We start from the raw sequence: 15,976 nt of genomic DNA on the forward strand, positions 1-15,976 counted from the left end.
TCTAGAAATGCTGCAGCCTTTCAGGCATTTAGCTGCTGGCTGAGTAAGTGCATTCAGCGGCGCATTTTCCAAACAAAGTGAGGCTGCTCAGGCAAAGCTCTTGCTTGCCGTGTTCGTATAGCCATACCACAAGCCTGTCCTATTGCTGTTAGATCTCTGGGTGTTACAACAGTGCAGGCTTGTTGTGCACCAGGATTATCACCTGGAGAACACCTCTAGCATAGGCAAGGATTGGCACAGGTTTCTTCTCTTTCAAACAAGAGTAAGATCCATGGGTGACCTTGCTCTCTAAATGTAGCTAAGACTGCATCCCAAATACTGCAGTATATCACGCCCAGTGAAAATCTTACTAGAAATGTCTGCGGAGGCTAGATGCTGACACAGGTATCTCATGAGCACAGCTGGACTGCTTCGACAGTCAGTCCATCGTGTGCCAGAGCCCTCTGTTACTATTGGCTTAATTTGGGCTACAGAGAGAGAATGATGAAAAAACTGCAACCCACAATGCTCAGCACCGAATGTTTAGTGATGATAATGGCCAAGAATCACAAATTAAGTCCATTTTGGGGCCAGAAAAGGAAATAGTTGTGCAATAGCATCATTTCCTCTTCAAATTGTCTACAGACAGGGAATCAAGGTCCCAGATAAGAATCACAGGGTGAGGCTGATACGCAATGAAGTATGTTGGCCAAGAGAGTTGTTTTGAGTCTTCTCAGTGTGATCTATATGATCTGTGCCTCTTTTCCTCTGGCACTCCTAACAGGGCCAGGAGCTATGGGTCTAGGATACTGCTAGACACCAACTTAGGAATTCTCGTGGCTCGTCTGTAAGCTACAGTGAGAAAAGTCCACATTATTTCCGAACAAGAACATCCACATAAGCATGTAGTATATTTTTATCTTACAGATTATCAGCATCACAGTTGTAATGAACACATTTTAACTTTCCTGAGCATCTCTATTATCATCTAGTCTCTATTTTTCAAATTATAATGTAACAAGAGACATCAGCAGCATAATACCTCAGGCTACTATTCACAGCAAAGGTATCTCAGCTGGGAACAGGAACCTACCATGCTCTTTCCTATTGTGTTTCTCAGGGCAAGCGTGGTGCTCTGCAGCCAGACTGGACAACTGCCTTGTGAGTACCTGTGGGTGAGACTCAGCTGGGAACTGCCAGAGCAACTAACTTGTGCTCTGCCACCCTACTTCAGCCTTTGTTTTGATGAAAACAGTGAGAGAAACAGCAGTGCAGGTTCTCAAGAGGCATAATCCAACCTACCTAACTGCTGGTTATTTCTGAAAGGGGCTCGCATTGCCTCCCCACTCCCACTGCCTCCTTTGCAGTAAAAAAAAAGCCTCAAAAGTAAAGTCCATGAGCACAGTGAGCTGCTCTGGCTCACCGTGTAGCCTCACGCTCACCAGACGTAACACAACAGGAGCAAACCAAATGCAGGGACAAGGTCTCCTTTCCAACAGCAGCTGCCCTTGGTTTGGGTCAGGCGTGAGATGAAATTGCACCATAACCTGGCATCCAAGACGTGTTTAGGTTAACCCTTTCTGTTGCTGAAGCTCAGCCTTGCAGTACCTGATCCTTCAGGTTAAGCTTCTAACCCAAAACAGATGATGAAGAGCATGCCAGTGTTCTCTGATAGTAGATGACGGAAAGTGTACAAAGGTTTGTTTGCATCTGCTGGTGGGCCCTCTCTGGGGCTTTTCATAAGCCAGAGGAGTTGTGCCTACTCCCTTTTTTATTTTTAATCTCTGAGACGCCAATGCTGGCTGACTCAGTACACATCATGAAGCAATTGTTCGCAAACAGGTGTGTTGTGATTTACTGCTTCATGCGGTGCTGCCGCCCCATGCGACTCCTGTCCGGGGAGGCACGGGCGGTGAGCAGCAGCACCTGCTCTAGCAACCTGGCTTCCTGCAGGCTGGCCACCAGCCTGAGGAAGTACTATGGAAGCAGGGCAATGGGATCAGCAAGCAAGCAGAACTTATTCCTGAAGCACACGTGTGGGAAGACGCGATTGTGGCTTAAGAGCGTGTACGTCCGTGTTTCGGTCATAGGACCTGCCCTGCAGGTTGCAGAGTTCCCGTTCCAACACCCAGGAGTTTGTTATCCTAAGCGCTTGCTTGCAAGATTAAAAAGAAGAAAGAAAAAAATCCAACCCTTCTGGAAGGAACCCTTAAAAAAATAAATTGTTCAGTCAGAAGATTGCTATTTCACTCCAGATAAAGAGCTATTCTTGCGAGGCAATCGAAAGGGACGCAACTTGTTGTGTTTTATGGCCTCTGTTGCCCCCTCCAGTCCTACATTAGTAGTCAGGGCTGTTTGGAAAACAACAATCCTGGGAAAACCTGCACGAATAATAATGTCTCAGGTTCATTATTTGATATACATCTGGCACACCTTGGAAGTTAAAATTGGGGTCAGAATTTCCTTTTTTGGCACTGCCAACTTTCTACTGGAAAAGTAAAGCCTGTTTATAGAAGAGCCAGCTTTATAGGAGCTGAAGTGAACTCGCAGAGGAACTTGGAGTCCTCTCAAAACTTTCTGTTATAAGCGTAAAATGCACCTGTAACCTGTCTTTCTGTAACCTGTGAGCACATGAATGTGTGTTTGTAGAAAAAATTACAATTAAAAAAATTGTAAGCAAGTCCATTTTTTCTTTGGTGGCAAGCCCGAGGGCACACATGCTCAGCAGATGCCTGTTCCTCAGCTGTACCAATCGGAGGGAGCTCTAGCTTCACCGTCCTCGCAGAGGAGGGGGCTCAGCTACAGAAACAAACAGAAAAGCACTGACTCCACACTTTTTTAAAGTCATGTCACTGTGGTAATGACCAACAAATATTATCACCACCTTATTATGTCTTATGTCTGCTGACTAATTTTTCCAAGCCAGATAGACGGGGCACCTTCAGTAATTTCATACTGAAGACTGTAATTTCCTTGGGGAGGCAATTTTAGAGGCAGAGAGGGAGCCAAGAGCTAGTCACGCTACTCCGATGCGGACAGGGGGAGCAGGCTGTAGAGATTTATATCTGGATGAAGCAGAGAAGGGTAATTTATCCTACAGAGATGCCCGCCTCATTTAAAGACACAAAGGAAAAGAATTCAGCTCAACAATGACACATTTCATTGACCTTTTAATGTCCAAAATAGGTTTTTACACTCAGTTCCTCCAAATAAATTTTCTAAGTGAAAGCATATTTAGAAAGGCAAAAGGACTCTCCCTCCTACCCTTGGGAGCTTTGCTTTGTGCTCCTGCTGTGCCTTACAGGCTGCATCCAAAAGATCATATCTGTCATTTGTTGTACTCTGAAAATGTCGGGCAAAATCATTCCAGGGGAGGTGTTCAAGGCCAGGCTGGATGAGGCTTTGAGCAACCTGATCTAGTGGAAGGTGTTCCTGCCGATGGCAGGGTGGTTGGAACTAGATGATCTTTAAGGTCCCTTCCAACCCAAACCATTCTATGATTCTATGATAAGAATGACAGTACAGTGCTGTCTAGTGCTTGTGCATCCCATGACTGGGCACATAACAGGGGTCAGACAGAAGTGGTTAGATCTTTTCAAAGGATTTAGAAATTAAAAGGTACAGTTTTCTTTCTTTGCAATAATAATTAGAGAGACTAGGCACTTGGGCTAGAAAGGTGCTTTAAACTGGGAACTAGAAAGGCCAGGTGGTCAAGGTGGTGGCAAACCAGTGTTACAGGACCATGAGACCCTGAAACGTGGAAGAACGAAGCCTGACCAACACCCCGCACACACACTCTTCCTCCCAAAAAAGTCTGGCGTAGCATTTCTTTCTGATTCTCTTTAGGTTTAACTTCAGTGTCCCATCTCTTCAAGCCCACTTGCTGGCTTTGCAAGTCTGAGAGACTCCCATCGAGCTTCACATAATGAGGGCTGACAACCACACAGGCCAAAAGCTGAACATTCATTATCTTCCCTATTGTCCACAAGCAGGATTCTCACCAGCTAATTTTTCATGATGATATAGATGCACGTGGAAGTGCAACACATTTCAGCGTAGCCCGCCGGTGGGATCAGAGAAGGTAGTTTGGAGATGATGAGGTTAAATAGATGAAATGCTGGAGAAGTGTACTTGCTGAAAGCATATTTTAGCATACAAGGTTTTTAACTTGATGCTAGAGGAGAGAGAGGATGATTGCCAGACTGACGGTTAAGAAAAATGTCATTTTAACTGACAACTGAACAAACAAAGAATTAGTGAGGTAAATCTGGAACTCTGATATACCCAGGCTTACACTATCATTCCAGAGTAGAACAGTCTAGTCAGGAAAAAATAGATTTTCAAGGAAAATTATAGCATTTTTAAAAATAGCCTTTGATGTTTAAAATGCATACAATTAATGACAAAAGTTTTCAAAGATACAGTTGGATTAGTTCTGCATGGATGAGTTCTCTTGTTCCTGGGGTTTTCTATCAATCACAAAAGCAAAAAAAAAACCCACAAAAACCCCATAATGATTCCTGGAGTAAAAATGGTTATCTGCACCAAAATTAGAGATGAACTTTAACTACTTGAACGATAAGTTTTCTTATTGTAAGCACTGCGGAGTCACACCTTTTATCACGTGCAGCAGAGATTGTTGTTACACTCTAGCACATGCTTAACATGCCAAACATGTATTGTTTCGAGTAGCACAAGCACACTGCAGAGTAAGGGAAGTCTCCTCTGAAACCTGCTATTCCAGTCTTATGGATGAGAAGTGTATTCGACAATGCAATTTAATAACCATCTTAAGCTAGTGCAAGCATAGGCTGCTGTATGGAGGCGAAGTAAATCAGACGAAAGAACTACCTGAAACCTTTACTAGGCTTCTACTCAACGCTTAGTAAAACCCTGGGGCAAGGGAGCAAGGAGTTGGCTTAGTTTTCAGCTGGTTTATCTCACCATCCATCTGAACAGCTCTTATTTCTGACACAGGCTGAGGGAGCAAGAGCACACATAGATCTGTGTATCCATGTGGAGATTTGGTCAGCCACAAAGTTCAAGAGCAACCCTGATGCAGATGACACTGACCCACTGGCACCAAGGGGAATACTTCCCCGGCACCGGCTGTTCACACTGGCATCGCTTGCTTCGCTCCTGTGACTGAGATACCAGAGCGGTCTGAGAGCAGATTGCGCGAGGCAGATCTTTCTGTATATCAACTAAAACAGATATAAAAATATTCTCGGCCTTCTTACTCAACAACAACAAAAAAACTACAGCTGTAAAATCTAGTAACTTTTTTCTAAGTTGGAAACTATGTTTAAGCAGGTGTTGCTGTTTAATTCATATGCTGCAAGTATTTCCACTTCTCCCTGAAAATTCCTGAATGTACAGTCTTACAGTGATAATCCATTTTTAAAAATAGGTAACCGAGGCTATTCCCATGAGGTAGAAGCTTGTGGATTTACAGTGAAACTGATTCCAGCGTAAGAAAAATGAAACAGATATTCAGGTTCACCTGATATACACAACAGCAGTGACAACTTCTCCACTAATAAAAGATGAGAGAGTGCTAACCATTCCACTTTGGGAGTTTATCAAAAGAGGCCAAGACTTTAAATTAAACAAGAAGCAGTTCTAAAGTGTTTAGCAGAAGATAGCAGATGACGCAGAAAAAATAACGGCAAATGTTTTCCTTTGTTCCTTACCAGAAAGTGGTGCACTTAACCTCAAATGGACGGAGGATCCTCGCTGTGACACAGGCTCTGCGCACTCCAGTGAGGATCTCCAAATGGCAGAAGACTTAAACTTGGGGGAACTCTTCATTCTTGCCTCTCTTTTTTCCCCACTGGCATTTCACGTGCCTTTTTGGCTCAGGCTACTTTCAAATTGTATCTGCTGAGTGCTTAGATCATTTGTTCTCTGTAAAACGGACCAAAAGGCTGTAAGAGATAGTGTTTTCAAATCTATTTAAAAGCCAGTAGAAATTGTGTCATCTTGCTCACTGCAAAAACATCAAAGTTTGCCTTCTCCTTTTAAAGTGCCTATTTCGCAAGTTTTCTTCCTACTTTCTTCCTTGGCAGCTTTTTTCTCTTTTCTATTTGCCAACTGTTCTCTTTTTTCTAGTCCCAGCTCACAATACATGCTCTGGCCCTGCTGTCTTTTAGCACCCACTCTATGATACCTGGTGCACCAAAAGATCCTGCAAAACCTTTATTTGTTTAATTCAGTTCCTCCCGAGCCTTTCTGCTATCCCAGTTTAGTTACTTGAATTTGTAATACCTTTCACAGGTGTGCTCCTTCACAATATTTATTGACCTTTTATTATACTGACAAGGCTTTTCTAATGAGGCAGTTTGCAGCTAGATCTGAGACTGGTGGTCTTTCTCAAGAGACCTTCAGATGAAAGTGGAGAACAGGAAAACTCTGTAATAGCAGAATTTATCTTTTGCTCACATTGTGTTTAGGAAGCTCTTGAGGAAGTTATCTGCCTGCTGGACCTTTATACAACACTGGTTCAAGATCCTTAGGGCAGCAAAGAGGGAGCACAGCAAGCTGGTCTGCAGGAGAGCAGATTTTGGCCTCTTCAGGAATCTGCTTGTTAGAATACCATGGGATGAAGCCCTGGAGGGAAGAGGGGCCCAAGAAAGCTGGTTAATATTCAAGGATCACCTCCTCCAAGCTCAGGAGCAGTGCATCCCAACAAAGAGGAAGTTGGGCAAAAACACCAGGAGGCCTGCATGGATGGACAAGGAGCTCCTGGACCAACTCAAACACAGAAAGGAAGCCTACCGAGGGTGGAAGCAAGGACAGGTAGCCTGAGAGGAATGCTGAGAAATTGTCTGAGCAACCAGGGATCCGGGTTAGGAAAGCTAAAGCCCTAATAGAATTAAATCTGGCCAGGGACATCAAAGGCACAAATTAAAACATCAATGGGCATGTCGGTGATAAAGGAGGACTAGGGAAAATGTGGGCCCTCTCTGGAAGGAAACAGGAGACCTAGTTAGCCAGGATATGAAGAAGGCTGAGGTACTCAATGACTTGTTTGCCTCAGTCTTCACTGGCAAGAATTCTAACTTCACAGCCCGAGTTGCAGAAAGCAAAGGCAGGGACTGGGTGAATGAAGAACCGCCCGCTGTAGGAGAAGATCAGGTTTGAGACCATCTAAGGAAGCTGAAGGTGCACAAGTCCATGGGACCTGATGAGATGCATCCGTTGGTCCTGAGGGAACTGGTGGATAAAGTTGCTAAACCACTATCCATCACACTTGAGAAGTCGTGGCAGTCCAGTGATGTTTCCACCGACTGGAAAAGAGGAAACATAGTCCCAATTTTTAAAAAAGGAAAAAAAGGAAGACCCGGGGAGCTACAGGCCAGTCATCTCACCTCTGTGCCCAGCAAGATCATGGAGCAGATCCTGCTGGAAACTATGCTAAGGCACATGGAAAATAAGGGGGCAATTGGTGACAGCCAACATGGCTTCACTAAGGGCAAATTGTGCCTGAGTAATTTGGTGGCCTTCTACAACAAGGTTATAGCATTGGTGGATAAGAGAAGAGCAACTGATGTCATCTACCTGGACTTGTCCAAAGCACAACATCCTTGTCTCCAAACTGGAGAGACATGGATTTGATGGCTGGACCATTCAGTGGATAAGGAATTGGATGGATGGCTGCACTCAGAGTTGTGGTCAATGGCTCAATATCCAAGTGGAGACCAGTGACAAGTGGCGTTCCTCAGGGGCTGGTATTGGGGCCAGTGCTGTTTAAAATCTTTGTCAGAGACATGGACAGTAGGACTGAATGCACCCTCAGCAAGTTAGCAGATGACACCAAACTGTGTGGTGTGGTCGACATGCTGGAGGGAAGGGATGTAATCCAGAGGGACCTTGACAGACTTGAAGAGATGGACCCGTGAAAACCTAATGAAGTTCAACAAGGCCAAGTGCAAGGTCCTGCACATGGGTTGGGGCAATCTCAAGCACAAATGCAAGCTGAGTGGAGAATGGATTGAGAGCAGCCCTGGGGAGAAGGACTTGGCAGAGCTGGCTGATGAGAAGCTCAGCATGAACCAGCAATGTGCACTTGCAGCCCAGAAAGCCAACCATATCCTGGCGTACATCAGAAGTGTGGCCAGTAGGTCGAGGGAAGGAGGTTATTTATTCTGCCTCTCCACTCTGCTCTTGTCATACCTCATCTCACGTATTGTGTTCACCTCTGGGGTCTCCAACATAAGAAGGACATGGAGCTGTTGGAGCAGGTCCAGAGGAGGGCCACAAAGATCATCCAAGGGCTGGAGCACCTCTCCTATGAAGACAGGCTGAGAGAGTTGGGGTTGTGCAGCTGGGGTTGTGCAGCTCTGAGGAGACCTTCTAGCAGACTTCCAGTACCTAAGGGGGGCCTCCAAGAAAGCTGGAGAGGGACTTTTTACAAGAGTGTGTAGTGCTAGGACAAAGGGCAACGGATTTAAACTGAAAGAGGAAGATTTTGATTAGATATAAGGAAGAAATTCTTCCCTCTGAGGTTTGTGAAGCACTGGAAAAGGTTGCCCAGAGGAGTTGTAGATGCCTCATCCCTGGAAGTGTTCAAGGCCAGGTTGGATGAGGCTTTGAGCAACCTGGTGTAGTGGAAGGTGTCCCTGCCCATGGCAGGGGGTTTGGAACTAGATGATGTTTAAGGTCTCTTCCAACCAAACCATTCTATGACTCTTGTGACAAATCAGGCAAATATCAAGTAGCACCCAGCACTAACAGGGAACATCAAAATCTTCCCAGGCTACATACAAGCCCAAAGTCGTAAATGAGCAGATACCAGACTACCCCAGCTCACATCCCCTTAATATTCCCTGCGATGAATAACTCTCTTCCATTTATGTCAGAGAAACTCTGGCAAGTATTTGCCTACAGAACATTTGGCTCTATTACTACCAATATGGCAGCAATACATCACAAGCCAACTTCTCCTTCAAGAGATGCAAAGTGCAGGAGATGTTGAGAAAGAACTAAGATGACAGGTAAAGAATTCTGAAGAATAGTGTGTAAATATTTAACATGTTCTTCCCAAGCACTGCCAAGGTATACGTGAATGTCCATGTATTATGCAGAGGCAGAGTAATCTGGATTCATTGAGAGCTGGAGTGGAAGGAATAAAAAAGGAGAAGTAATGAAGATTTAAGGAAACCTGAAATCTGAGATAACACCACCATTGCCAAAGAGTATAGTAGCTTCTTTCCTCTAGACTGGCCTCAGGGCATTTAATTTTGATGTTGTTCATCTTTGAGGCCAGCCAGCCACAGGCCCCACATCATTTAAATGTGTTGACAAGCCATCTATTTCCCCCTGGGCTCTTAACCAGGACACAGAAAAGGTTCCATTTAAAAACTGTTTTATTATTAACATAATCTTCCCATTTAGCCAAGTGTGGGTCATGTATAAGGAATGTCGGTAAATATTCCATTTGAGGCTTCTTTTTACATATTTCCATTGATAAATAAACTCTGAATTCACATAAAAAAGTTAAACTTAAATAACTAATATATTTTTTGTAACAGGCATACATTGGTAAAATACAAATATTCTTGTACTCAGCCTTTGTTCTAAATAGAGATAACAGTTAGCCACACATCACAGTTATTAAGAACTAAAACCAAAAACTCAACTGTTGTTCTGACCTGGACTAAAAGAGAGATGGAAACAGAAAATTCACATTTTGACTTTGGGCCAAAAGAGGTTGAGAGGCAAGAAGAGAACAGTTTTATTAACAGCTTTGTTAAAAATAGTCTGCTCTGCCACTGAATTTTAACTTGAATATATTATTCTATGTTTGGTAGTTGATTCCATTATAATTTTATGTAACACTCAAGTATCACTAACAAAATATGGCACATCATTCTTGAACAATATAACAATGTTTTAAAACTACCAGGGCAAAAACGTAGGCGATACGAGTGATTTGGTTCTGGCTAGCCATTTTGTTCTCTCAGTCTAACATTAACATATTGCATCACGTCACTGTTTTGGCCACTTTCCTGCAAAAGACTGGAGTTTGTAACCTGTAGCTCTAAAGTTTTTCAAACTAACCAGTTACCAGACAACCTGATACACTGGGTTTCCTCACCCAGAAGTCAGACCAAAATCGGTTGATCAAAATGCCCTCTCAAAGGACTCTGGGAATGATGGTGAAAGGGACGATGGGACTGCTGGCTTCAAGCTCCAGCGCCGTCAGGAAGCATTCGGTTGCGGCATCATCATTGCCTTGAGCCTGCAGCACCTCTCCCAGGCCGTTCCAGACCTCATGGGCCGTGGAGTTCACCTGGACGGCATCTCTGAGAATCTTCTCCGCCAAGCTATAGCGTCCGAGTTGGTGAAGTATCAGAGCCTGCAAGAAAACAAAGGAAAAATGTTTCAGATTGGACAGTAGGACTTTCCTGAAGCTCAAGTGATATGTTGCAAGAGTGAAATAAAGCGTTGCTAGCTTGTGTTGAAAGTGTTATAGACTATATAACACTTTTCTTTCAAAAAAACCCAGCAAAAAACCAAACCAAAACAATATGAATATTGCACCAGTAGTGTATAAAGATCTAGCAGGCAGGTGACTTCCTCAGGAGCTTCCTAGACACAGCTTCTTCGTCTTCCTCTATGGAACGGGATCCAATTCAACACCACATGCTTCAAGAGGATGTCTAAACACACTAGGATATGGGCTGAATGAGGCAGTGGAAATCTCCATTCATCACATTCCGCTATATTCCTGTGCCAGAAAAGTCATGGAATGACCCAGTAAAGGAGCTTTATTCTCAGATTATAATAATCCTAACGATGTTACGCATTTTAACCTTGTGATTCAGTGTTGCAAAATGCATATGGACCACAAATCTTTGTTTTCCAGAGGGTTGTCCTGATTACACGCTTACAGATTCCCTGTGACTTCTTCCCTCCCAGGCCCCACTCCTTGGACCGCAAGTTCTTTTATTTCTCTCTGTACATCTGTCCCTCAAATCCTTATCGACCTAAGGGTCGATGATCAGAAAGTACCGAAATTCTACGCAACCCCTGAATTATCCACCAAACATTTCTGGAATTCTGCCCATCAGGCTGGCTTTCCGCATGGGCAGACTGCTAACTCCATCCTACAGAGCTACACAGCAGACCATGCTCTGAAGAACAACATAAACAGTGCTGTACAGTATCATCAAGATAAATAAATAAAGAACTGCAATGAAGGCTAATTTCTATCAGCCTAGCAGATGTTCTCACATAAAGGTGCTAGAGCGCCTTTCTAGTTCTGGATTTTTTTTTGAGCTGTCAAGTGAGTCAGCATTTCCAGAGCAAGTGAACAGTACTTCCAATCCAAAAATCAGATAACTCTCAGGATCAGCCTCTTTTTCCTGCAGGAAAATGATTGTGACTGGTAGGTATCAGGCATGAAACTATGAAAAAAAAAAAAGAAGCAAGGAGATGGAACATATATAGGTGGTTTGGCTGCGTGCACCTAAGCTTAGTAAAATCAAAGCATTGCTAATTTTTGAGACAAGATTCTCTAATCAACTAAAAAAAAAAAATCTTCCTTTTTTTTCTCTGTGCAGATTTGTACATTTTATACTAATTAAACATGTGAGTTCTTTCAATGTTGGTAATACTTTTTTTCCCAAATATGCCAGACTATTTTCCACACTTGCTAAGGATCAAACTGTTCTTTCCAAGACCAAAGGAAACAACCAAATTTTGCAGATATAAACCTGTTGACGGGAAGGGAAACACGTTATGTCACATCTGCCCTATTCTGTATGGAAAAAAGAGTAGCTCAGATTTTCCAGGTGGGCAAATACTAGCTGTTTGCCTGCTGTTATATTTTTCTAAGAACATAAACTATTTAGCACTAGTGAAGGAACCACTCTTGCATAGGCAATTAGGTTGCATTCTGTACTCTCATGCCTTTGAGGTCGCAGCTTTTTAGATGGAGATTTTCCCAATAGTCAGTTTTTCACTCGTGTCTCAGGCTGGGACGGTATGAAGACTCCTGCATTGGGCAGCAGCACTGGGGCAACAAGCTTTGCTTTCAAAAAACGGATGGAGAGAAAATTAGACTCAATTCACACAGATCATCAAAAGGATGGTGGCATTTGGTCACTATAGCTGTGGGCTGAGCTCAAACAAGTGATCTAGAGAAAGAAGACATAATACCCTCTGATTTGTTAACTCTCTCAGAATGATGGTTAGATGGCATGTCTTGTCAGTGTCCATTTTGTAGATCTCCTTCCCGTATGACTTCATTAAAATTCTGCAGCACAGAACGTTTCAAATTGTTTGTGGTCCTTGCCTGACTTTGCTCTATCAAGCATTATAGTACAGACCACAGGGAAAAGAAGCGGCCATGCCTATCACACAGCAACATCCTTCAAACCATCACCCATGCAAGAAAAGTGACCTCCAGTTTACCAGCTGTCAGCTTATGTTTACTCTCTGTACTAAGCCTTTTTGGGGAAAAAAATCCAAACAAACAAACAGAAAACAAACCACTAAAACCAACAAAATCTAAAAAAAAACCCAAACCAAAACTCCTCTAAGATTTCCCAGAAACCAATACGAATTATCCTAGTCCTTCACTGCATATTTTCCTTTGCTTCCTAACTGGAACCAAAACCTCAAATCTACCAGTTCTGGCCTTTACCTATTTCTCAGCAGATGTACAGACAACATTTATCTGCAGAATAATGTTAAGTCTCTTGCTTATGGCTGGAGATGGCGCTTGAACAACACATCAACTCTGCAGAAACACAGAGGGGTACCTAAGTGATACATGGCTCACCTTCAGACTTGGCATGTTAGTTTAAAACCTAAGCAGAATGTCTTCTCCTTATACCCTCTTTATAAACAGGCACATAAACTCTTTTTTTTTAAAAAAAAGATAGGGATTTTGGAACCTGAATGAATTAAAAAAAATATTTGAGTAAATAATATGAAATATTAGTAGGAAAACACTCATTCTACAAAAAATGATGCAATCAGTAAGGAATTCCTAAGGAATGACACAAATCTAAGGCAATCTATTTGTTCTTTGTACATTTTAAAACGCTGCAGTACTTCACAGAGGTGTCTAAGACAACTGTTGGCATCCTGCTAGGAGAAAGCAGGACCCTTCCTGCTATTGCATCTCTTTCACTAGCTCTTTCACACGGAAGACTGATAGATTTATGACATTTGCTTCTAACACAGTTATAAAAGCCTCTACTAACGTGTGTGGGCTTTTTAATTTTAGAAATTTTTTTATTACTTTTTCCCCATGTTTGGTTTGCTGAGAATTTTACACTTCTTTGGGGTCATGGTTTGTGGGGTTTTGTGGGGTTTTTTTGTGGGTTTTTTTTTTCTTTTTTTTTTTTTTTTTGTGTGTGTGTTTTTTTTTTGTTTCATTAGTTTTTGTTTTGACAAACCACTGATCTCCCCTAAGTGCGTTAAGGCTTCCTGCATCCGTCTGTTCAGGACATTTTTTATGTTGTAAACACTCTAAGCAAATCTTATTTTTCTTCTAGCCAGTTCTACATTGCAGAGGTTGATTTTGTAACTCAGAAAACTCCAAGTGAAAAATCTAAGCAGAAATGGCACAGGCAGAAAGTTAAGGGAATCTCTGAAGAAAGAAAGAGACTTTTTTGTGCCATCATTGCAAGAAGTGAAAGCAGTGCTTCCTGTCTCCGATTCATTGATATTTATACCAGTCACTTTGAATAATCAACAGCACTCTCAGATTTGTGGAGTTCAGATGCTCTCTGCTCTAGGAAAGGTCAACAGTCTTTTATAGTGCCCAGGCCACTGTCGGGGCTCAGAGCTGGGAGTAACAGGGACTTTTCAATTTCAAAATCTTACAGGGGCTGGCTTTCTAAAAAAAGAGTATTACTGTGTGCTGCCTGCGACAAGGAGGTCCTGTAGTCACTAGAAACAAAGTTCTATACAAACTTCACATCACAACAGAACAGGGCCATGAAGATGATCCGAGGGCTGGAGCACCTCGCCTGTGAAGACAGGCTGAGAGAGTTGGGCTTGTTCAGCCTGGAGAACAGAAGGCTCCGGGAAGACCTTTTAGCAGTCTTCCAGTACCTAAAGGGGATCTACAAGAAAGCTGGAGAGGGACTTTTGACAAGAGTGTGTGGTGATAGGACAGGGGCAATGGCTTTAAACTGAAAGAGGGGAGATTTAGATTAGATATAAGAAAGAAATTCTTCACTCTGAGGTTTGTGAGGTATTGGTGCAGGTTGCGCAGAGAAGCTGTGGATGCCCCATCCCTGGAAGTGTTCAAGGCCAGGTTGGATGAGGCTTTGAGCAATGTGGTATAGTGGAAGGTGTCCCTGCCCATGGCAGGGGGTTTGGAACTAGGTGATCTTTAAAGTCTCTTCCAACACAAACCATTCTATGAAAACTCTCTAGGAATTGATAAAAAGGTGGAAAAAGTGGTTCTAATTTTCTTCTCAGCCACAGGTTATTTTCAAGATCTTGTTGATTCTTTCTTCATTTGATCTGGAGTCACAGTCTCCCTCTAGTTAGTCAATGATTTTAACATGTGTTTACTCCTTCCATCGTCATCCATATACTTCATTTTATACTGCTCCACATACAAAACTTCTATTGTTTGCTTATTTTGCCAAAGTATCTATCCAAGGCTTGTTTCTACGACACTCAATCAAACAGGGCCCAACCCTTGATTGAAGGCCCTTAGCACTGTTGTCAAAACAGAAGTCATTTGTTATTTATTACCCAATATTTCCTAGATACCTACATGAATACAGTCCAGAAGAACAGTTACTGAATCTGAATAGACAGAAATATCTTAATGTATCATCCAAAATGTTTGGCTGAATAACCTTCATTTTTACTTATCTTGCATACATTAAGGAATGGGGATTATATCTTCTGTATTTTGGATACTGCCTTGGGACTAATTATGCTTAGTGCTTTAATTAATGACACATCACAAGAATTATGAAAGTGATGATACAATTAGATAACAAAAAGTTTGGAGGATACGATATAGAAAGCAACAGTCTGATCATGAGAACTGGAATAACAGAAACATGGCAGAGGTCAGTAAAACAAAGTGGAAAACAACACAACAGTAACACAGAAGTTCTGCAATATGGTGGAAGCCTGTGAACCAAGCAGCTTGTGAGATGGATTTGGATATATCAGGCAAACACAGGGTGACATTGTGAAAAGGTGCCAGTGTGAAAGAGGAACACCCAAGTGACATCAGCAGAGATTTCCAGTAGAGAGAAAGAGAACAGATTTTAGCAGCTGTGCTGTACATAGCTATAGCAGGGCCTTCTCTGGTACCTTGTGCAGATCCCCCTTTTCAACAAAGGTCATTCAAACTCGAACGGGAACAGAAAATGACTACTGAGACAATCAATAAAATCTTAATTTACAAAGGTAGACTAACAGACTTGGTTTGTTTAACCTAGCAAATCAAAAGCTGACAGGAGATGAAGTTACTTGCTATCAAAACAGCAGAGAGAACAGAATAGAGAAAAACTATTTTAGTTAGGGAATAATGTTGGCACAAGAACACGTGTATAAATTGGCTGCGAGTAAGTTTAACAAAAAAAGGTGAAAACATTCCTGGCAATTGGAGAAGAGAGATCTTGGAACAGTCTTCTACTCACAGTAGCAGGGTGCAAAACAGCATAAGACAGAGTCCTACAGGAAGAGCTTGCATGCTCTGATGGTTAGGAGAAGACTTGTCTAGAGGGCTCAGGGACCTTCCACTAGTCCTGTTCCAATATCAGATTCCCCCTCAACTGCACCGAGAGAAAAGTCAGTAATAATATTTTTGTGTCTATATAACATGACTACTTGATGCTTCTGTTGTAAGAAGAATTTTCTCTTGATTCCTTATGTTACACTGAAGAAACAGGTGCAGAGAAATGTCCAACAGATACAAAGATTAAAAAGCAAAATTATGGCAGGTATCCAGCTTATTTCTGAAAGAAGAAAACTAGTAGGACAAAATGAATTGATTCTGAAATCT

General features: G+C 42.4%; 1 protein-coding gene across 3 annotated transcripts in view; it reads right to left on the bottom strand.

Annotated features, from left to right (window-relative positions):
• Positions 1–9,731: 9,731 nt before the first annotated feature.
• The window catches only part of TTC7B (tetratricopeptide repeat domain 7B), a 146,797-nt gene continuing 140,552 nt past the window's right edge, over positions 9,732–15,976 (bottom strand). For all 3 annotated transcript variants that reach the window (XM_086612889.1, XM_086612888.1, XM_086612887.1), the window contains one exon: positions 9,732–10,339. In XM_086612889.1, the coding sequence (XP_086469015.1) occupies positions 10,118–10,339 (222 nt within the window). In that variant the 3' untranslated portion in view covers positions 9,732–10,117. The remainder of the gene's footprint in view (positions 10,340–15,976) is intronic.

This window comes from Tauraco erythrolophus, chromosome 6, assembly GCF_009769465.1.
Source record: "Tauraco erythrolophus isolate bTauEry1 chromosome 6, bTauEry1.pri, whole genome shotgun sequence".
Taxonomy (NCBI): Eukaryota; Metazoa; Chordata; class Aves; order Musophagiformes; family Musophagidae; genus Tauraco; species Tauraco erythrolophus.